The sequence below is a fragment of the Helianthus annuus genome, chromosome 11 (assembly GCF_002127325.2).
Source record: "Helianthus annuus cultivar XRQ/B chromosome 11, HanXRQr2.0-SUNRISE, whole genome shotgun sequence".
In the NCBI taxonomy this organism is placed as follows: domain Eukaryota; kingdom Viridiplantae; phylum Streptophyta; class Magnoliopsida; order Asterales; family Asteraceae; genus Helianthus; species Helianthus annuus.
In genome coordinates, this window is record NC_035443.2 from 114,626,043 (window position 1) to 114,650,864 (window position 24,822).

At 34.8% G+C, this 24,822-nt stretch overlaps 1 protein-coding gene and 1 long non-coding RNA gene across 2 annotated transcripts; both read right to left on the reverse strand.

Annotated features, from left to right (window-relative positions):
* Positions 1 to 9,381: 9,381 nt before the first annotated feature.
* LOC110887832 lies at positions 9,382 to 10,851 on the reverse strand. Its single transcript, XM_022135398.1, has 2 exons — positions 10,411 to 10,851; positions 9,382 to 10,314 (listed from the first exon to the last, which is right to left on the reverse strand). Exons 1-2 carry the CDS (start codon positions 10,849 to 10,851, stop codon positions 9,382 to 9,384), a joined length of 1,374 nt encoding a protein of 457 aa, XP_021991090.1.
* A 12,236-nt stretch (positions 10,852 to 23,087) lies between these two features.
* On the reverse strand, positions 23,088 to 24,261 carry LOC110889700. Its single transcript, XR_002563850.2, has 3 exons — positions 24,141 to 24,261; positions 23,536 to 23,589; positions 23,088 to 23,169 (listed from the first exon to the last, which is right to left on the reverse strand). It is a non-coding gene; the product is annotated as an uncharacterized LOC110889700 (long non-coding RNA).
* Positions 24,262 to 24,822: the final 561 nt, after the last annotated feature.

Consider the following 24,822-nt stretch of genomic DNA (forward strand, 5'->3'; position numbering starts at 1 on the left):
ACCCTTTTGTAGGGTATCCCTATTTGGTTGTTCTGCATAGCCCCTATTCATGAAATCCTTTACCAACTCGTCTTTTGTAAATGAGGTTTTTCCATTTAAATCATCGAGTTTAAAGGTTTCAGAGATGGATTTTGGTGAGATGTTTACCTTCTTACCCTGTATCGTGGAGTTGATGGCGGCGATGATATCTCCTTGTTTTTCAAGGGTGGCATTTTTCCAGAACTCTCTCTGGGTATCAATGTAAATAGGAGCGTCTGCTGTTATCAAAGTTTTGTACTTTGATGCAGAAAGGATGTCAAGGATGGAGTCGAAAGTGTGGTTATCGGTAGGTTTTGTGAGTATACCTACATAGTTGTGAGGAGCTTTGTAGCGAATCTCCGGTGTTTCAGCGGCCATTTGAGTGGCATCTGCTGTTGTGGAGGAAGATGATGGTTTTGATTTTGATTTCGATTTTGGTTTCGTCATTTTGGATGAAGAAGATCGAAGAAGTTTTTGGAGTTATGAGAGGAAAAATGCTATGAGAAGAGAACTTTTGGAATTCAATTCGACAGTAAAACCCTGTTTGGATTTAATCAGGGTTTTATTTAGGGAAAAAGTGATTGCTGATGTGGCAGCGGTTATTTTGATCTGAAGGCTAAAAACTGACCACGTGTCAAACATCTGATGGAATGGTAAATAATGGAGGACAGTAGTTTTGACAACTACTGATGAATCAAGTATCAGTAGTTACAACGGTAATAAAATGAAACAGTGGATATAACAGTGGATGAAACAAAGATTTTAAACATCAGTGTTTTGGAGAACAGAGGTTGACATTTTAGCGGTGGACAGACTTTAGAGAGCAGATGTTAAGGCAAAACAACATTTTAGAAATAACAGTGGTAGAAGATAAAATTGGTTCAACAACTGATAGTGCAGCAGTATTTCAACTTTTGACAAACAATGTTAGCATCTGCTTGTTCAGATGTAGAACTTGATTTTGCTTTGTGAAGGCACAGTATCTTATCTAACATCTGTTGAGCATTTGAGATGCTATTCTTAACAACATACATTGTAGATGTAAATTATCAAGATTAAATTGTCAGCAGTTATCTACATGGAATTTTGTTCAAGGATTTGCCAAATGTCTATTATTTTAGACAAGGGTTTAGCATCCCAGATGATGAAGACATTTCTACTAGAGCTGCTCATTTTGTGTCTAATTACTGGAACTAGCACATGAGTATCTCAGTAGTCTAAATCAATTTGCAATCAATTTTTGATCTGTGAAAACCAAACTTGAGCTTAACATGACCTTGATATGTGTGTCATTTCCTTTTGATCAGTTTTAGGGATAGTAATTACACACAAAAAAAAGGTAATTACATCCAGACCAGAGATGAACTTTTACTATAAAAATGAGTAAAAGATCATAATATATATATATATATATATATATATATATATTTAAAAATACATCTGGTTTTTATTTAAGAGGAAAACACCTTTACAAAAATCAAAGGAAGTTTTGAAAATAATCAAAAAGATCCGACAATTTTCCAGTAAATTCATGATCATATTATTCTCAAGTTATTTTGACCATTGTTTGGGTCATTTTCTTGTCAATTGATTGTAAATTCCTTTTAAGCACCATCACTGAAGGTGCTATTGTTACCAGAACAATTCCTGTATTGATGAATGCACATAGTTGCAAAATGACCACTGATGATCTAATTTGAACCTCAAGAGTGTTTTATGCTTATACGCTTTTGCTTTTGATTTCAAAAGTTTTTGAGATAGCTACACTTTGAGATTTGTTCCTTTTTCCTTTTCCCTTTTTACCCTTTTTATTCATATGTTCAGAAATACTCACACCAGATCTGTAAGTTTTCGACTCATTTTTTCGTTTCGAACTCCGGCGGCGAGGTTTTAGGGTATCGACGAACTCCGACAACCCGTGATAACACCAGATCTGTAAGTTTTCGACTCATTTTTTCGTTTCGAAACCATTCCGGATGGCGTTCTTCGCGGATCCATTAAACCAATTTCTTAGGTCGTTTTATTGAACTTGTAAGTTGTAACCAAACTTCCAGATCCTCCAACTAGTATTATTTCCGACAGAGGCGGTGGCGGTTGTGCTTTTCCGATGACCTTCATGTTTTCCGGCGACGTGGTGAGGTTGATCTGATGTTTATCGCCAGCCGATCTGATGTTTATCGCCGATCTTTCCGATTATCGCTATCGACAAGGTATGAAGGTTGTAAATTTTTATTGTTTTTGATGTTTGAAAGTTATTATTGTTATTGTTTGATTGAGGTTCTGAAGATTTTTTATGAGTTTGATTATTGAGAAAAAAAGTTTGCAATTTTTCATTGTTTTGATGTTGAAAATTATTATTGTTTAGTTGAGAATTTGAAGATTGTTATGAGGTTCTGAAGGTTGTTGTTAATGCAATGTACAAACTGTGTATTTCTTTTATTTTGCTCTGTTCTTAAGGCGCTGTACACACGTGTATTCTGATTTTGCTCTGTTTTTAAGGCGCTGTACACATGTGTATTCTGATTTTGCTATGTTTTTTGTGATATCTCATATTTTTTGTGAATTATGCAAAGTATTAATTGCTGAGTTTTTTGTGTTATTATAGGAGACGTCGTAAACGAGAAAAGTGGAGATGGAAGGTCGATAAGGATGATTCACGTATGAGGTCGATAAGGATAATTCACGTATGTTTGTTTGCTTGGTCGATAAGGATGATTCAGCATAAAACGCGGCGAATAGTTGTAAAAGACTATGTCTTTTTTATTTTTCCGATTATGTTGCGTTTATTGTTTTCACGAAACTGGAACTTGTAATTGTATGTTTTTTTTGGTTTGGCAAACATTATGTAACTTGTTATTTGCTTAATATAAACTAGTTTTACAGTTTTGTTTGTTTATATGTATGTATTATGTAGCTAATTACACATATGTACCATACTGAGTACTGTTGGGGATCTTGGGCCATCATGATTGTGTTTGTTTGCATAAAACGAACAATAAGTGCAGCGGAAATGAGTAGCAAACTTTGTAAACATAATCAAAGGAAAGTATAGATTGATAAACATTTGCTTTTCATTGAGTCAAAAGATTTACATAAAAGCAAAAGATTACAATGCAAGCTTACAATCTAAACTCCCCCTCAGCCTGATACACCAGAGTTGGTTGCACAAGATGAAAGGATTGAATTGAGGAGAAGAACTCACTCAAAACGAATCAAATATAACAGTATAGAATACTGTCATATTTATAGGCAAACCAAACTACTGATCTACATCAGCTGACGTCACCATGATAGTGACATCTAACGACCTAACAAACTACAAATACTGTTCTATACAAACTACTGACATGCTACATCTGATGATCAATAAAATGCAAAGCTAAGGAAAACTACTTCTTCACGTTCCACTGTTGTAGCCTGAGCACAAATGTTGAAACTTTAGTGCATTCTTCAAAGGTGATCAGTCTTTGAGAGAGCAGTGCTTGAGTCTTCAGCAGTACTTAGGAAACAGCAGTAGATAGAGCATCAGAGTTTGTCTTCAGCAGTCTTTGAAGTATCATCAGTGTTTGGTATCAGTTGTTGTAGTTGAGCAGCACTTAAGGTCTATCAGCTGTTAGAATACCACTGTCAAGGGGGGAGCAAAGTGTAAACATCTGCTTATTGATGGTCCACTGATGAGATCCGGTTTTGGCTTTACATTATCTGTTCCTCTGGTAGGGTTCAATCCCAACAAGTACACATGTGTACTGTTCAAAATCCCAAGTACACATGTGTACACCGTTGAAATATGAAGGTTACGTGGATCTTAAAAATCATAATTCGAATTCTGGTGGTGAAATGTGAAAAATAAAAATGAATTAAAAGATATTGTGGATAATGAATTTAAAATAGGAAAGATGTAACTTAATCCAATTATTAAAATAATGATCTAAATCTAAGTTTTTATATAATTACAATCATACCCTTAACAACTAAAAAGGAAATCAATGGTCCAGATCAGTTCACGCTTGGGAGGTTGTTCACGCTGGAACCCTACCCTATATATATATATATATATAGGGGATGGATCATGAGAAAACTAGTTTAAATGAGAAAACCAAAAAAACTAACTAAAAAAACCTAAAAAAATACCAAATTTTTTTTTACAATTTTTTAAAGAAAAATCGCTACTTTTTATGTGTGTAAAAAAATTTTCAAAAAAAAAAATTTTTTTTTTGTTGTACTGCACATGTGCACTAATGCGGAAAGCCTAAACCACTTAACCCACCCCCCACCGACACCCCCCAAAAACCTAAACCCCCCCACCCCCACCCCCTAAAAACGTAAATTCACCCTCCCACCAAAAGCCTAACCCCCCCCACCCCCCAAAAACCTAAAACTAAACCCTAAACATAAACCCGAAAAAAACCTAAACCCCCCACCCCACCCCACCCCAAAAACCTAAACCCCCCCCCCCCAACCCAAAAACCTAATCCTAATCCTAAACCTCCAAAAAAACTAACCCTAAAAGCTAAACTAGACTCAAAAGCTAATTTTAAGCATGTAATGCAATTGTAGTACATGTTATATTGCACATGTGCACTACTATAATAATAGTGTTGAAAACAAGACGACACCATAAATCTTTTTTTATGTCATAAAAAATATGCTCGAATATACTTGAATGAAAGATAAGAAAATTTGTGATCTTATGGTGCCATTTTTGTTTTAAAATGATAACGTATGGAGAAATGGGAAATGTTTGAAAAGTTATATATATATATATATTTTTTTTCCAATTTTACCTCTCCTTCATTAAAAGTCTCCCCTCCTTCATTAAAAGTCTCCCTCCCCCTCCTTTTTAGTGGATTTTAGTTAGTTTTCTAATTTTCTCATTTATATCTAGTTTTCTCATGATCCTCTCCCTATATATATATATATATATATATATATATATATATATATATATGGTGTCGTATTCTCGGTGTCGTAGTTTTACTAACAAGCGCTAACTTATTTATCCGTTTATTATTATTTTTATTTCTATCTTTTGTAGTAGTGGCGTGCTTATATATGTTTTTTTAGAAGCTTATGTCTTGGTTATAGTTTTTGGAGCCGAGGGTCTCACTGGAAGCAGGCTCTCTATCCCCTGGGATAGAGGTAAGGCGTGCCTACATCCTACCCTCCCCAGACCATATCAATAGCTTCGCTATATGTGAGATTATACTGGGCATGGTTATTGTTATTGTTGTATAAATCAATAGATATAAAAGATTCTTACTTAGTATTGGTTATGTTTATTCTAATCTTAATACGTAACTTTTATATAGTTTATATATATTGGTCATCAGTAATTTAAGAAGTCATAAACCTACCTAAACTGGTCATATTCTTAATTAAAAAACAAATGCTATCGATTTAAGACAATTATAAGTACGTACTTGATTTATTAAAAAAAAAATACACACACTAGATATGAACTAGATAAGAATGGGGCCGGTCCTCTACCCGTCCCTTCCATAGCTCCAATGGCCATTGGCTACACCCTCCTACCGTGGGCCCTTTGTAAACAAATCTTAGAAAAATTTAAGCAAGTATCTTACGAGTTTATTAGTTTATTGTAATGTTTAAAAAAACTTGACTGATAGTTAAGTCAACGTTTTTATGGTTCCTAGATTCAACTATTCTCTAGATTTCATAGTTTGTAATTGTCAAGCGCTACGAATAATATTAAATCACTTTTCATTTGAAGTATCTTGATGACATTTTCGAAATGTCAATCGTATAATTAGGAATCAATAATGGATATGTATTTATGTTGTGAAAAGCGTGTGTGAAAATAGAATAAAAACTTACGTTATATAGGTGGGGAACCATCACAACATGTTATTTAAAACGACAATTATTTCATAAAATAGCGTGTCAGTCTCACTAGGTGCGCTATGTCTTTCTCTCTTACTTCGTATGCTATGCTCTCTCTAAATCAGAGGATATTCAGCTGTCAGAGTTAACTATTACATCAGTGTACTATTCTATTTATAAGAGGAGAGAACTGCTGGTGACGTCACCATGAAAGCGACCCTAAAAAACCTAATAGATAATGTTGTTAGCAACTGATCATGTAGTTGATATTGATCTGAAGTTCTTACCAATAAATTAGTTCCAATTATTGGATCAGTTCATAGCGATGATTAACGACTACTAATGAACAAATTCTAGTGATATATTAATCAACCAATCTAACGAGAAGCAATTTCAGAGGCTTTCCTTGTCGTATTTGAATTTTTATTCATATAGACTCGACACCAAAGGCCCAAACCCTTGAACCTTGTCAATAGGACACTGCCCTTTTGACCCCACGAATATGTATAGAACCTCTAATTTGCATTATGTCACATAATATGTAACCGATATGATAGGTAACCGACATTTTTTTTAGTTTTACACTTTTTTGTCCCATAACATGTCATAACCGGTATATGATCTGAATTAAGCTTGAGCTTGGATCTTTTAATCTGAAACAACCCGAATTCTTTGCTAAAGCTCAATCTCGCCTCGTGTGTAATGTTACAAATTTGAGCTCAATCTATTTGTTATTTGAGTAACTTTTATATGTTTATTTAGTTTATATATATTTATAATTATAATAACATATCCATTCATTCGAACTTTTAGCAAACTAATTTTTACTATTTAAGTAACTCAAAAGTATTCAACCCTTTACACCACTTTCATAAATAAACAACTTTGGTGCAATTAACGCAGTATATATAATATTTTTTTACTTATCTAACTTTCATGAATATAACTGAGGGGCTGTTTGGCAACGTCTAAATGGTTAAGTACTGAACTAGTAAGAGGTCTGAACTATTAAGTGCTGAACCAGTAAGAGGTCTGAACCATTAAGAGCCTGTATAATGCTTAACCGTTCAGAGTCAAATGTCTGACCAATTCAGATTAGAGGTCTTAACCATTCAGACTCTGTATAAATCTTAACTATTCAGAGGCAAATGTCTGAACCATTCAGACATCTGCTTGTGAAACAAACAGTCTGAACCATTAAGTGCTGAACTAATAAGAGGTCTGAACCATTAAGAGCTTCGTTAAGAGGTAAACAAACAACCCCTCACACTTGAAGAAGTAGAAAAGAAAATAAATACAATTGTTAGTTTAATAATTTACGGTTGAAATAACGAGTTAATATATCACTATCGATGACAATCACGTTAGATTGGCGAGTTGAACTAATGAAGTCGAACATGCACGTATATACATTCGTATCTACAATATCAATCTTATTACAAACACACTTAAAAATATGTAACTTAAACGTATGTTATGAACAAATTTATAGGTTGTAATCAAGTTATAAACATTCTGAACATGTTAGCGGATTATAAACGAGTTTAAGAATATGTTAAACAGGACGTAAATGCGTAAGCAATGTACCCTTATTACTTGTTTTTATACTAACCAGCTGGGGTAGCTCAGTTGGCCACCGACACCCATATTCCAACACTTGGATCGTTGGGGTCTCGGGTTCGAGACGTGGCAACCCCACCTCTCTCGAACCCCAAGTGTTGGGAGGGTATTTGCCGCCAGAGATCCTTGTCGGGTGGTGAACTGGGAGGGGGGATCCCCTCCGCGGTCAGGGGTACCGTGCACCTACCCTTTTTTTTTTGTTTTTATACTAATTCTTGAAAGAATTGAGGCGTTTAACTAAACAACTACAACTAAACACATAAACTAAATATAAGTTATTTAAATAAACGGATTAAATACCTCAACTCTTAACAAAACTTATTAAATATATCAAACACTTGTAATCATACTCTACTTAAGTAAAATAATAATGGGAGGTCGGCATGAGTGATGTGTGATCCAATATTGAATGGCTCGTGACGTAAGATACTGGTTATATTGCCCCTTCTATTTCTGGAAGACCCTTTTCTTGACGGAATATTTTGGTCGATCTTGTAAGATTTTGTCAGTTTGGACATCGTATTTTTTTTTTAACAGCAAAAACAATTTATTTATATATATATATATATATAGGGGGCTGCTAGAATGAGAACCACCCCGAGTTGTAAGAACCGCGAGAACTACACCCCACGGAGCGCCGTTCGCCGCGATTTTTTTTTACAAGTAGATGTGTGCATTATAAACACGGCCGTAAAAAATCACGGCGAACGGCGCTCCGTGGGGTGTACTTTTTTACACCTCAAGTTTGGTGTTTTTTAATTTTTTTTCTTTTTTCTTTTTTTTTCACCAAACTTGAGGTGTAAAAAAGTACACCCCACGGAGCGCCGTTCGCCGTGATTTTTTACGGCCGTGTTTATAATGCACACATCTACTTGTAAAAAAAAAATCGCGGCGAACGGCGCTCCGTAGGGTGTAGTTCTCGCGGTTCTTACAACTCGAGGTGGTTCTCATTCTAGCGGCTTCCTATATATATATATATATATATATATATATATATATATATATATATATATATATATATATATATATATATATATATATAAAAGAAGAAAAAAGAAGAAATTTCAACTAATAAAAATCCTTCATTTTACTTCATTTAATATAAGTATATTTAATGTTTATATAAGGGTAATATGGTAAACCTACAAAGATCATTAATAGGCAATTACATTAAAATTTGTAACTTATCTTCAAAATATATATTTTTTCAAAAAAAAAATAAATAAAATAATTTAGAGTGTAGGATAAATTACAATGTGTATATGATAAATTACGGGTTGTGTAGGATAAATTTCAACATGTGTAGGGTAAATACTGAAAGGTGTAGAGTAACTTTTGATGTGTGTAGTAAAAAAAATTAGTGTGAAGGATGATCGTATTCATGACTAATTAATTAGTCAAACATGATAATAAATGAGATAAATGAAAAAGTATTTAATGTTTTACAATTATACCTTTTGTTCTTTTTCTTCTCAATTAATTTTTCTTCTCAAATGAACCTTCCCCTATATATATATATATATATATATATATATATATATATATATATATATATATATATATATAGGGTAGGGATCCTAAGAGAAGTCCACCCTATATGAGAAACTTGAGAAGCATTCTGGACCACACATTTTTCTAATCCTTTCGTAATATACACATATGTATAGTTTAAAATTGACTATATACATATGTGTATATTGAGTTATACACATATGTATATAGTCAATTTTAAACTATACATATGTGTATATTACGAAAGGCTTAGAAAAATGTGTGGTCCAGAATGCTTCTCAAGTTTCTCAACTAGCCTATCACTTCTCACATGATCCTTTTCCTATATATATAAAGAGCCAGCAGCTGAGAGAATAACAACGAAACGGAAACGAAACAAACGAAACAAAATTACATAATACCTACTACATCGAACAATTCCCAACTCTCCCAAGAAGGCTTCCTAAGATTCGCACGGTTACATATCCACAGAAAAGCGTCCTCCTTAATGAGGTCGAACGTCTTGTTGATAGGGATGAAACAATCTTCAAAAACTTTCGCATTTCTAGCACTCCAAATCCTCCACACCGTGGCACATACAATAGTTCGGACAATTCTTTTCCATATCCTCCCGCCCGGGGAATCCTTTAAAACAGAAATTAGTTCGGGAAGAGAAGAGCATTGAAGAGGGAATTTAATCCGAACCCAAGCCAACACGTTCCACCAAATGCATCTAGCCCATAAACAGTTAAAGAAGATATGATCCGAGGTTTCAGCTTCCATACCGCAGCGGGGGCACGAAACATCCGACATAGGGGCTCCCCGACGAGCAAGACCTTCTCTAGATGCAATCTTACCGAGGAGAGCTCTCCACAACAGGAAATTAGTCTTGGGGGGGGGGGGGCAACTGAGCCAGTCGAAACCCGAAACGCTGTTCGAACTAACTTCCATGGAACCTTCAATGTCTTGTCTGACTTGTTTGACTGAAAAAAGCTCCTCCGAATTATTTCGCCACTTCCAACTCCCGTTTTCCGAAATCAAATTGTCGGAGATGTTAATGCCTATTTTGCTTAATTCCTTACTCATACTACCGATAACCTTCCAAACCCCAGCCACTGAATTTTTTAAGGGAATGAGCTGGTCCGTCGAATTGTTATTGTGAATCAAAGCAACAACTTTGGCCCAAAGCTGATTTGGGTTGGACTTGAACCTCCACCACCATTTTGTCAACATAGCCAAGTTGAAATCCCTTATTCTCCTCACTGCTAACCCCCCAAACTTCTTAGATTTGGACACCAAATCCCATTTAACCCACCTAAGTTTCTTCTTTGCATCCGTGATACCCTAAATAAAATTTCTACGAATCTTGTCAATCGTATTGATGATACATTTTGGGGCCAAAAACAAAGACAAAAAGTAAGACGGAATGCTCCTGAGAACCGTCTTTGCTAACGTCAGTCTACCTGCAAATGACAAGTGCCTCGTCTTCCACTTAGATAATTTTGACTTCAACCTATCGATAACCGGAGCCCAAAAAACTTTCCTCTTCATATTCGCCCCTATAGGAACTCCAAGATACAAAAAAGGTAACTTACCAGCTTCACAGTTCAATAAAGCCGCCATCCTCGACACCTCTGTCTCGTCCACTCCTATCCCGTACAACTTGCATTTCCTTTGTTTTACTTTCAGCCCCGAGATCAACCCCAACCACCTTAGCAGCCGCTTCAAAGTCACCACATTTTGGTCCGACCACAAACCCAAAAAAAGAACATCATCTGCATAGCATAAATTGGAGATATTCGGGCCACCTTCGGGAAGTTGAATACCTTGAAACAGCCCCTCTTCAATCGCCCTTCCCATAAACAGATTTATAAATTCCATCTCAATAATAAACAGGAAGGGGGAGAGAGGATCCCCCTGTCTAAGACCCCTTTTGAACTTAAATTCAGCAGTGGGAGACCCGTTTACCAGAACCGAACCTTTACCTGATTTGAGGCATCCTTTCATCCATTAAAACCATTTTTCTGGAAATGACATATTCGACATCATTTGGGACAGGAACTTCCAGTTGATCGAGTCGTAAGCTTTCTCGAAACCTACTTTGAAAATTAACATTTTCAGCTTATTTTTTTGGCCCAAGCCACCGTCTCGCTAATAATAAGAGGGCTATCGAGGATGTTTCGTCCACCGACAAACGCCGACTGTGTCGGAGAAATGACCTCATTAATGACTTTCTTAATACAGTTCGCTAAAACCTTCGTGATAATCTTGTACATCGAACCAACCAGAGAGATCGGACGGTAAGCTTGTGCGGATCTTTGGCTTTTGGGATCAGAGCAACAAATGAAGAGTTACAACCATTGCTAAATCTGCCAATGTTATAGAATTCGCCCATCACTCCCATAATAAGGTTTTTCAGATCATTCCAAAAGACTTTGAAAAATTTGAGCGTAAATCTTTCCGGACCGGGATTTGTTTTACTTTTATTTTTATTACTAGTCCAAGTTCCTGTTTGTTACACGGGTGGTCTCACAATAAATTATAAACACTTATAAGTCATAAATCTCTAAATCATTCTTATACCTGAAATTAAGTATTACATGGGTGGTCTCAAAGTAAATTATATTTTTTAACAGTGTTGATGTAGATCTATTCCCATTATTATAAACTCTTGATTAAACGACCCAATAGCTTTCCGGTTGAAAAACCCATATATAAATCACAAAAACAACCATACTGAAATCTGGTGGCAATGGCATGTTGAGGACCTGAGATGAAGGAGAAAGTCCACCATTGACCAATGCTATGATTTTTTATTTTAATTAAACAAATTATTAAATGCGCTTGCTTTTATAGTTATTCGAACTACAATATTTCATCAAAAAATATCTTTAAATAGAAATGGGTCAAATGAGTCAAAAGTTGTTCAAAGTGGTATTTTGTTAAACAATAATACATCATAAATGGCCAGAAATAAATCATAAATGGCCAAAAGTTTAATCAAAAAGTTGTTTTTAAAGTATGAATAAATGAGCTTTTATTAAAGCAATACATTAAATAAACAAAAAGCAATATAAACAACAAAAAATTGTATAAGCATTCATCTGTGACTTTTTTCTATTACACCTGTTGGAACAAATGAGTTTTTCTTCAAGAAACTTAAAAGTTGAAAAACTATTGATTCAAAAAGTAGCTTATTTGATGGTATATGTTAAAGCAATTTAAATCAATGTAGGATTATGTAACAATATGAGCTTCTCCTGATTAACCTGCTCTTCAAACATGTAAAAAACTAACAGTGATTTTAAAACAAACACTTAGCAAAACAATATCCGGAAAAAAACCCAGACCACTAAAGGTGTCATTAAAACGTAACATGCATACACCTATAGGAATGAATGTAAACAGTGAACAACTAATTAATGTAGAGAAATCAATGGAAATTGTGAATACAATAGGTGTCGTACCTGTGCTAAAGTCATTGCATCAGCAAATTCAAGTGGACCTTATAAGTAGATAATGGATACAGAAGAGTCCATGCCTGTCCTAAAGTCATCGCATCAATGAATTCAAGTGGACCTAAAAGTCCAGAGCACAACAGAAAAAACACCATTTACTATTATTTCTTGAATCGGCCTTGGATTACATTAATTGGTTTAGTTATTTACTACTATTTTTATATATTATTATACATATATAAAAATTAGTATCGTTGCTAAACCAACAAAGATCAGCAATGAAGGTGTATCATGTTTCTCCATAGTGAACAAAAATATGGGATCTTGATTAAAAAGCAAGATAAACAATGAAAATGAATATTTGCTGCAAATGATTTTACATACCTGCGATGACTGGCCATCACGCCCCAACCGGCATATTTCGAGATTTTAACAACTTGAATGCACTTAGTTACTTTTATCCTCAACCGGCTCTTTTAAGCTGCCTCGTGGTTCCGAGTCGGTCATCTTTATGGCAGAAAAAAAACTACCAAAAATTAAAAAAAAAGTTTATAATAACATCCTACCTAAATACGACCAGCATCTACCAACATAACCTCAACCTAAAACACATCCATCAAGTTCCACCCATAGTTGTTAATAGCGAGCATAACGCCCGCTATAGCAAATAACATAGTGCTTATGTGTCGCTATACAGTTGGTAGCGAGAAATAGCGAGATTTTTGTAATTTTTTATTTTCTTTTAGTTTTTTGTTATAATATACATATAAAATGTTTCTAAAATTTTCTTCTAGTGTATCACTAAATGTGAAATAATGCCTACTATTTCATCGCTATCGTTACGTAGCGTATAGGTAGCTTGTCGCTATCGTCCGCTATTCACTATCAACAACTATCTTCCGCCAAAGTAATGCTCTTCCCACGGGACATACCTTTTACTCCACCATTGGTATTTAACATACATATCCCCCACAAAGAAAGAATGTCAAATAGACACTGCAACAATTTCACATTTACAATAGTTCAAAAATTTTTGACCATGAAAACTGGATGTGGCACATAGAAACATCACTTATAAAGAATATAATAAAAAAGGATATAAATAAAAGGGTTGTACCTCATATGTTAAAAAGTAACTCCATAAGAGTTACCCATTCCAACCTGTTTTTTTTCATATGTCAAAATTTTCAACCATAATATAATCAGTTAAAACACACTAAATATGTGATTAGATTATAAATACAATACAAATAATTCATATTTTAAAGTCTTGGATAATCAAAACTTGAATTATATGATACCAGAAGAGCTCAGATCAGTACGTATATCTTCAAAAACCCACTAATTGTGAAATTTTTATACAACGCGCTATAAAATGTCTGTAACAAAATGCAAGAAACACTTAGTATAATATAATATATCAAGATAAACCATAGAAAAATTCAAAAACCCACCGTGATCCTCAGTTATCTGCAGCCCACTATATATAATATGCAGGAATCAGTAGAATTTGTATACATTATACCTTCATTACTCTAACAGTCTCTGCGAAATGACCACTCCCAACGTCTAGAAGATCATTGTGATCCACACGTGTTAGAACAATATAATCCATACTGCATTAACCATAATCCAACATACATTTAATAAGAATGATGATGGCCAACCACATGAAGTTATATCTATATATAAATAATAGTTTACCATGATTAAAGGACTTAGTTTTCCTGAGTTACACAAGTGGCTAAACAGGTGATATCGTTTCGGAGTACCGGACCCCGTAAACCTCCGCGCCAGCACCGCCTCCGCTGCTAGAACACCTCCAAATCTTCAACAGAAAGTTACTCTAACTATTCACCATATTTAGGCCATTAAACAACCTTTAGGCTATGGGGTATGGGGCTTGGGTTGGGGCGTAGGTTGGCAGAAAACGCCCAAGCCACCACCTCGGGGGCTTGGGTTGGGGCGTGGCCCTTGGGGCTTGGGTTTGAAGCCGGGCGTGGGGCGGGCTAGCAAGGTGACATGGCGGGCTCTCAATGGCCAAACCAAACTCATGCCCCCAACCCAAGCCCCCAACCCAAGCCCCACCATACCCCATGGGCGTGGGTTTGAGTTTGTTTTCCACATGTCAACTAATGCCCCCAAACCCACGCCCACCATACCCCATAGCCTTAAGGTTTAAAGTATACATTATATATGGTAAGTCTATTTAAGTAAACCAGTTTCAAGATGCGATGTATAAATTATATAAGGCCCACATATGTTACACAAATAATATCTAAATAATATTATTGAGTTATCAGATTTAAGTATACCTCTCTGTATGCAATTTAAGAGCCATGTACTGAGTTTTTATTCTTGAGGGGTCCAAAAATTTCATGGCAAAAAATGAGATCCCGGTAGCTAAATGGTTTTCTACTCCTCATGAGATGATCTAAAAGTTAAACCAACCAACAATCTTTATATTTGTGATCATATTCGATCTCAAATCTATGTAACGGGTTTACTTATCTGGATCTTTTCTAGAAGCCATCACATTAGAAACGCCACAGATGACCTTGTTGCTTCTGCTCCTGCCTTCTCCTGAATCATCACAACAAACACCTTAGGTTAGAGGTTAGTTAAAAACCCACAACTTGTTAAAAGGAATTAAAAAATAGCTGAAATTTTCCTCTGATGTTCTTTAAAATGTTCAATGAACTCTGTCGCTATATCATGCCCATGATATGAAGCTAGCAAAGGTTGAATATGTAACATCCGACAAAAATGAGCTCCTAAAAATCCGACCCGTTTTGAAGATTTGGATACTAACCCTTGAAACTCGAAAACTTCGCGAAATAATTAATCGTTTAATTCGTTATAATATGGTCATTTAATTATTCATTAGTTTAATTAATTAAATTAATTAAATTTACAAATAAAAGTTTTATTCTTTTAAATTTTATAAAAATAATCTAGTTAGTCTCATTAGGTTTTAAAGTTAGCTTATGGTAACACAAGTTAACCTAGCTAGTTTTGTTGTAAAGTTAATATAACTTAAGCTAGTTAAATCTTGAAACTCAAGGGACTAATTATGCGATTATTTGAAAGTATATTGAGAATTAGCTTTATTTAAAAGTGTCACAAACTTCAGGGGCCAAATGTGTCAATATAACCATACTTCCTCAATTTCAAAATGTGACTTCTTGTTCAGTAAGTTTGCCGCTCAAAAATGAAAGTCAACGAAGAATTTATCAATTTAGTTTCCTTTTGTATAGTTTCACTGATTGTTCGAAACTTATATGTGTCCCGCGTTTCCGTTTTTAGCCGAATCACGAACCTGGACTTATGCTATAACACACATACGAATCAATCAAAAGTTCATTTCTATACTTTGCGAGACATGTGAAACTCTATTTAAACGACATCCGCACACCCAACGATCTCATCTTTTCTCACGAAACACAAAACCATACTTGCACATCGCCGGAGTTAAGGAGATCGTGCTGGAGGACTCGCAACGTCGCCGGTGATATTCGGAGTTTTGACGGGACTTGACTCGACTCGTTTTGTTTGGGCGCTTGATTGGACGACCGCCTCGCTTTGTTTCGGTATGCGTTGCCTATTCCCGTCGAGGCTGTTCGGTATAAATCTTATCCCTGTTAATCTTCCTTGTGAATTGTATTTAACATTCATCATAACCTCCATTTAAGCTCAAAGGAAGTTACTTGAAAGTTTTGAAAAGAAATTATGTATATAAAACATGTTAACAGTATTTTTGTTATAAAGAAGATGATCATATTATGACTTGTTCAAAACAAAATGAAAACCAAAGTAAGACATCGAGCCTTCACTTTCCGTTTTGGTATACCTTATCATCATCTTTTGATTTCTTGTTAATCCTGTAGTGAAACCCTCATCTTTATGACGATGGTTATAACCTGTATCACTTGAGCATTGGGGAAGTTTGAACTAGGGCACGGGTTGGGTATAAAACGAAGAAGACGATCATCTGCTAAATGATCACATATTAAATTGAATCAAAACACACATCATAAAACAAGTAGTCCAGCGGTTCTGTACAACACGGTGGTGACGGGTTCCACCCGGGTTCGCTCCACTTGTTTCTTTTTGATAATAAAACCAACTCATGAAGGATGCTAGTATCTGTTCATGATCGATGCTAATTCCTTTTTTTAATCAATATTTAAATTTACTTTCTTGTTAATTAAATCTTTAAAACATTTCTTTTTAATTAACGGTGTATGTATAACTCTATTCCTTATAAAACTTGAAACCTAAACACAAATAATAATTAAGTAGAATATTATAGCATCAAATGTAAAAAGGAGGAAAATTATTATTTGTAAATTGAATATTAAAATTTTAACCTAAATAATAACGAGTTCGTTATGTGTTATCTTAAATATCTAGGGTAACCATTACGTTCGTTCTCTTGGACTTTCTCAATCTTTACTCGTGCTTTATTTTACAAGAAATCGCAAACGCAACCACTGTGAGTGAATCTTACAACTCCCCCTTTTTTTTTCCATTTTATTTATACGTTCTGGGGTGTATCATGTGTCGCAATGTTTTTACCGCATTTCACAAGTTCAATTCCGTGCAATTACCATTATGTGGAGTATCTATGTTATGTGTTGTTTGGTTGTTTATCATGTTGGTGCATTTCATTCATTTTGGACATCACATCATTATAGGCTCGTCGGTTTTCCCCATTACCTATGGGCGGAACTTGACGTTGCCACCTATACGAGGTTAGCTCCGTTTGATTGAGCTTAGACCTTGCAGCACACCACAATACCGTGCAACATGCATACATTCATATGAATCATTATATTTGGTTTGTTCATTGTTTGAGGATGTGTTATTTGTTGTTTGGTTGTTTATCACTTGGTGCATTTCATACATTTTGGGATATCACATCATCATAGGCTCGTCGGTTCCCCATTACCTATGGGCGGAACTTGACGTTGCCACCCATACGAGGTCAGCTCCGTTTGATTGAGCTTAGACCTTGCAGCACACCATAATACCGTGCAACATACATTCATTCATTGGCACACCATAATACCGTGCAACATGTGTGCATTTATTGAATCATTTCAGTTGGTTTGTTTATTGTTTAAGATTGTGTTATGGGTTATGATATATGACATACAACATATTTATTTACATTGGTTAACGCACATTTTCACAATAAATCAAACTTAAACATATTATTTTTTCAAAAACAATAAGGTTCACTCGCCAACTTTTGTTGACCCAAAAACCATTTTTACACATGATACAGGTGAACAGGTACGAAGAGAAGAGTGGACATAGGATGGGCCTTAGTTAACAAGAAACGGATTAGTGTAGCTTAGTGGTTGTTGATAAATGTCTATTTTGTAATTGTTTATTTGAATTATTTGTCATGTGAAACATTTGTTACGAATAAATTATTATTTAAAACAAGTAATAGCAAGTCATAAGCTCTCGAGTTAACCCGATCATGCCCCGATCACCTTTTTCCGCTGCGGGTTGGGGTGTGACAGAATATCAGCAGGGCTATGACATGTAACATCTGCAGTTAAAAAAACCATAAATCTTAGCATTAAGTTCAATTTTAAAAAATCAAATAATATTATTTGAATAAAAATTGAAGTGCTTACATTCAAGAAACGGTATAAGATCCAGAAGTGTTGTGTCTTCAACTTCACATATCAATGGCTTTATTGTTACATAGTTCTCTGACCGAAGACAACTTTCAAGAGCATTACCACTTACATACAAAACCCTTGAAGGATATCTATTAAGCTTTAGCAAATCCTACAAAAAGTAGCAACAATTTTTGCTTTATCATATACTCTATCCACCACATAAGAACAATGAGAGCACATTCCGCATACACTAAGACAAAACCACATGCAACCGGTCAACCTAATTCGAGAAACAAAAAACACAATAGGAAATCAGAGCAGCGTTTGAACAAAATCTAAACATAAGTTCATAAAATAAATCCGACTGCGACTGGAATTCAAAGAAACACCGGTTGCCGCCATCGTTCTTCTTGTAACAATCATCAATACTTGGTCGCTGATTAACAGATAAAAATACACAAAGAATTCAAAGATATGACAGATTCAATTGAAAAAGTTACCGATTGAAGAAGAAAATCCGCATTCTACACACGCCGAGAGGAATCCGTATAGCAATATTAGAGAATGTAGATGATGGTGTAACATCTAGGGCTTTTGGTTTGAAATAAAATTAAAGAAGGAAATGATTTCATAAGTTTGGTAGGATTAAGAATTGATTAGGGTTTCTAAATTGAAGAACAAATTAATGTAGGCGGTTTCAAAAAGAGCAGAGAAAGGAGGAAAACGAATTGGCGCTCAATTCACAATTCTCTAGCTAAAGACCTATGCCACGTCATGGTCAATTGGTCAAACTTATTTTGCTTTAATATAAAAGATTATTATATACCTTATGAAAAATAAATTAAAAAATTATTAATAAATTAATATGTAATCTCTAGAGATTCATTTTGTAAAGATTTAACAACCTCTAATATAGTCAGATAATCAGATTATGTATATCGATTGTAGTTTAGCGAGTTGACGTCAACCCATGCGTTGTGGCAGAATGTTTATTAGCATATATTTGTATTGTTTTTAAAAAATTTAAAGCTCTAATTACTATATATGCTTATAGATTATAAAATTATTAAAAAACTAACCATTAACCTATTAACATATACAAACTAGAAATAAGCCCCCCGCGTTGCGGGGCAGGGGGCGTAAAACCATGCTATCAATGTGGGGGAGTAAAAGTATGTTGAGTAGGAACCTAACGATAACCAAAACCAGAAAAAAGATCATGTGACTCACGTGACGTAAACTGTAGACGAACTTGAATTTATACCGACCGACGGGGTGGTGTAAAATCGTTAAGCCAACAACGACTATATAATCACTAATAATCAACCTGTTTTTGTTAAGAATACACTAATAATCCTCTGCTTGTCGTGATTTTTAGAATATTTCAAAAAATCACTATCGGCAGGGTGGTGTAAAACCGTTAAGCCAACAACGACCAAATAATCACTAATAATCAACCTGTTTTTGTTAAGAATGCACTAATAATCCTCTGCTTGTCGTGATTTTTAGAATCCTCCAAAAAATCACTATTGCCTTGCTGTTCATGAATAAGACGATTTATTTGAGATGGGTAAATTACGACGTCAAACTTAACTTTTGATACATACATCAATAGGTAAAATGTACATGAAAATTCAAATTTAATGCATAATATTGAAGTGCATAACACTTTTTTTTTTTAATTTTCTTCACATTTTTTTTTGAAGAGAAACTTTCATTAAAAACATCAGGCCCTTGACAACTAAAAACAACAGCAATGAATCAAACAGAAAAAAGCATCCAACCCCTATTTACATTTTAAACATCATACATATACATAGGTCTTGACACCATTTTTTTCCAATCAAGACTAAACACTTTGACCTGAATTTAAACCATAGGAACCCATTATGCTTTAATCGATCATATTATTATGTCTTCAGTCTTGGCCCCTTTACTTGAAAAAGGTCAAGTCGTTTCTGGCCTTCCATATACTCCACTCTGCAATCACAATAATGCTAGTGCAGCACTCTAGCCTTTTCCTTACTCGCCCCAGGAAACTCATGAATCGCCATCAAATCTTTGAAAGTGAACGTGAAAATGGGAGGCAGTTTGCACCAAGAACTGACAAGTTGCCAAAGCACCGTCGCCGTCCAACATGTCGTGAAGATACGTTCCAGCGTTTCCAGCACTTGGTAACACAGCGCACAAGAGTCCAACACGCCGCCAAGCAAATATATTGCACTTCACTGGAGCCTACTTGCACCATCCATCACAAAATTAAGGTTGAAATCCTATCCTGACCATTTATCATTAACTTCTTCACCAAGCCAACCAAAAACCCTAGCCATTCCCATTCATCTTTAGTCTCCCCAATAGCCACTCCATTAAATTCATAGAGTTGTGCCACTCGTTGATCTCCTAAACCGAAGACGGACTCCTTTTCCATTTTCATTTCCAGCCTAACCGCTGTTGAGAATGGTCCACGCAATCGCTGATAGTGCTCTGTTTCTAGCGCAAATAAATTTGGCGAAACCTCTTTTAGAGCAGCGTTGAAAGCCCAGAATCTAACATCCTCCTTGTTTCCCTCTTTACCTTTAATGAAGATATGGAGTCTGAGCCCTGCAATATTCATCTTATCTTTGGATAGAAGATATAATAAAAATTATAAAAAAAACATACCACAATGATTTGTATCCCAATAAAGTAATACCCGCGTATGAATCCCCAAGTGAACCATCACAGGGGTAATCTTCTCAAATCAAACTGATGTGCTAAAAGTGGTTAAATAAATATAAACTAAATTAACCCTAAATTAGACACCTATATTTTAAATTTATAAAACTAAGACTCTCTAATCTAGACCACACAACCAGCAAGTGTACCGGTCAATGCAGTGTAGCCTAAGTAAGTCCGAATATCGAACCCACGAGACTCTCTAATTACGTTTACGACTCTATCTAGACTTAGACTGACACGGACTCTAACAGTTTTTATGTTTGAGGGGGGTTTACTAAAAATCCTAAACTTGCAACTAAAAGTAAGCTAAATTAACTAACTAGACGCGAATTTAGACGAGGACTTAACTCAGTGATGATGAAGACTACCTAGGCTAGACTCATGTTTAACTAGGATTGGATTTCTATTCGAAATTAACGTGGTGTGGAACCGAGATCTTTTAATGCTAAACCCTAAGAAATCCCTACTAAGACCTCCCGTTCAGTAAGAAACTTGTGAGACTCTACAAGGCTGTTACGACTACCGGTTGTTATATTTCCTTATAGTCCTCTAACTTCTTGAAAAGTGCCCTAATATGACTATCTACCTTACAGTGCGAAAGTCTAAGGCAACAATGGATTTTAACTTGGTTTAATAGACACGAGTATGATTAGGGAACTAAGGCCGATTTCTTACAAAACCTAATCCTAGCTATATACCAAACCGAGACCTATTAATAACCTCGAGCCTTACAGCGACAAGATTAGTAGAATATCAAGTTTTAATAATCTCTTAATTACCGTTTCTAAGGTTATTGGCCGATTTACCCAAAAATTACCCTAACCCGTGAGATTAGATAATTAACATGAACCTATTCTATGAAAGACATTCATCAAGATTCATGTGAAACGAACAATTAATTGAAAATCAACACAAGATACGCATATACACCAAATCAAAGGTTCAAAAGTTGTATACTTTTCAAGAAAATCCAAAAACCAACGTCAATAACAAACAAAAATCGAAACTTTATTAAACATTCATCATAGCCTAGGTAGTTTTAGATATTTAGCCAAGAAACATATTCTTAAAAATAATAAAACAAGAATTTATCAACAACGAACAAAGAAAAATAAAGAACTAAAGAAATCGAGTAGAAAAACCCGTTTATTCCTTGCTCTCCAAGCTTCCCAATCAATCCCGACGATTCCGTAGTGTGATTTCTTGCCAAAACATCTTCAAAATTCGTTCCTTACGATCCTCTTCGTCTGATTTGCGTCCGCACTCCTCTCTTGTTTGATGTGCGGCTGCTGTTGATTACATAATAGGCAGCCCTATGTATTTTATAATTGCCGCCTTCTAATACTTTGCCTGCATGAAATTCTTCGCTGGCCCAATTAATTATAGGTACTTTTTTATTTTGTCTCAATGCTCTAATTCACGTCAAGTCCAACATTCCTCTTTTTTCTTTCTTTTGAATTCTTTTTCATATATGTCCTCAAATAGGTAGAGGATCCTGTAAAAAGTGCTCAAAGTGTGAGAAGTGTATTATAACACTATATATAATACTATATAACACCATATAAACACCGTATAAAAATATGTAACACCATATAATACCATATAACACTATGTAACACTACATATCATTATATAACAAATATAACAGTATAGGTTGTCTGATAGCATGTCTATGATAGATGTATAGTGTTATATTTGTTATATAATGTTATATAGTGTTACATAGTGTTATATGGTATTATATGGTGTTACATATTGTTATACGGTGTTTATATGGTGTTATATAGTATTATATATAGTGTTATAATACACTTCTCACACTTCTCACACATTAGGCCCTTTTTACACTATCCTTACCCTCCTCAAATATAATAATAATAATATAGAGATAAGTGGGCTCGACCCAATCAAGGAAAATAACGACAATTTTAATTCGGTCTCTGGCATCCTACTCTGCTCAACTGCCTGGTTATTTCTTTATTACTCTTTTTTGCTCCATTTGCACCATGAAACACCCTCTAAATTCATGTTTGAAAAGTAACAAAATGACACATAACTTAATCACCAAAATTTAAAATTTGGGCATGACCCGTTCATATTTTGAATAATTTCCCTGTTTAAGATATATCAAAAATCTCAAATAACGACACTTTCCGTAAAACATAAGGAAGACCATAACATTTCAAACTACCGTTTCAAACATCAAGTTTAAGATACTTAAATATTTACAATCATCTAGTTAAAGTCTAAAACTTCAAACACAACTAACTTTAATAAAAACTTTTAACTATTAAAGTTACTACAAAAGCTGCGGAGGCGCATCACGGGTGATCAAGGTGTGTTCGTATCCGAGTGACGCAATGACATTTATACTTGTGCTTTACCTACAATCATTCATCAAAATATATTAGTGTAGTATACATAACATTTTCATTCTATCACAATTCATATTCACGAATTTACAAGATATCTTACCAATCATTCTTATTTCATTCCAAATTCATTCTAGTCGAATAAACATAACTATTTCTCATTCACTTCCAATAACCCGTTTAGTACGGATTAAGGAGAAAACTTCCATTAAATTCATTCTCATTCGAACCCGAACCCGAACCGACTCATTCACTATGGACCGATACGGATTCCTACTTTCGCATTTTCAATTGAAACAATGACCTTAAATTGAATATCAATTATCGAAGGAAACAAATCAATAAACTCACAACTAAACATGTAAGTAACGAACTTACCTCGATCTTGAGCCTTTGTTTGTGAACCGGAACTAGCTCCTTCTTCTTTCACTCCTACACATAATTCATTCTTAATTAGTTTGTTTCATCCATTATATAATAATCACATTCACGTATCGATCACATTCCATTTCATATTTCGAAATCCATCGAAACTATATCCTAATTATACCATTCAATATCTTCCAATCCATATAAAAATTTCATAGTTTTTCATTGAGGCATTTTAACGAACACAAGGTGTGCATACAACACTTTAGGCTTTATGAACATATACTCAATGTATTAACTCACTAACAATATTCATAATTCTTTAATCAACTAAAATTCACACAACATATTCATTCTACAACATAATGCTTTATAAATTTTCAGATACATATTCATTAATCAATCCAAAAACTACTCAATCATCTAACTTCAATGCTATCATACTACTAGAACAATTTGGGTTTTCCTTCAAACCTTCAATACAAACGAAATTAAGCATAAAACACCTTTTAACATTGATTCTAATTCATACACAAGCATAATTTCATACTAATTCACTGATTAATCAAAACTCTTGTTCACTAATTATCATTAAATCACAAAATCTTACTTACCCTATGTAGGAAACTGTTAGATGGTTGGAAATTTCATCACATGCATTCGAATTTGACCCATAAGCACATCCAATTCTTAGATTTTTGATGAACTAGGGTTGAAGAAAGGTTTCCCTTTCCCTTCTCTCTTGTGCGCGACCCCAGACACCCACACACACTGGGTTCTTTTATTTTTAATTTTGTTAGTAATGAAGTTACAATTCAGCCCCTCAAGTTACTTATGTTTTTCATTCTTGCACATCACATATATATTTCTTTTAAGTTTTCGATATTTGTAATAACTATTTAATCATGAAAACATTTAACCATTCAATATAATTTTTGTTATAAAATTTGGGGTGTTACAAATCTACCCCCCTTAAAAGAGGTTTCGTCCCCGAAACCGTAATACGTACCAAATAACCACGGGTATTGCCTTCGCATTTCTTCCTCCGACTCCCATGTTAGATCTGATCCTTTCCGATGTTGCCATTGAACTAAAACTTGTCGAATGGCCTTGTTTCGTAAATGCTTTATTTTGGAATCTTTGATAGCCACCGGCTTTTCAATATAGTTCATTTTATCATCCAATTCAATATCATCAAGTGGCACATGCGCTGCATCGTCTGCGAGGCATCTTCTTAGTTGAGACACGTGAAACGTGTTATGGATTCCATTTAAAACTGGAGGTAATTCTAACCGG

Excerpts from the sequence above, each read along its gene's own strand:
- LOC110887832 (XM_022135398.1), bottom strand. The coding sequence starts at position 10,851 with ATGGAATTTATAAATCTGTTTATGGGAAGGGCGATTGAAGAGGGGCTG. Across the intron at positions 10,315-10,410 it reads GACTGACGTTAGCAAAGACG|GGTATCACGGATGCAAAGAA; the intron begins GTTCTCAGGAGC and ends AATTTTATTTAG.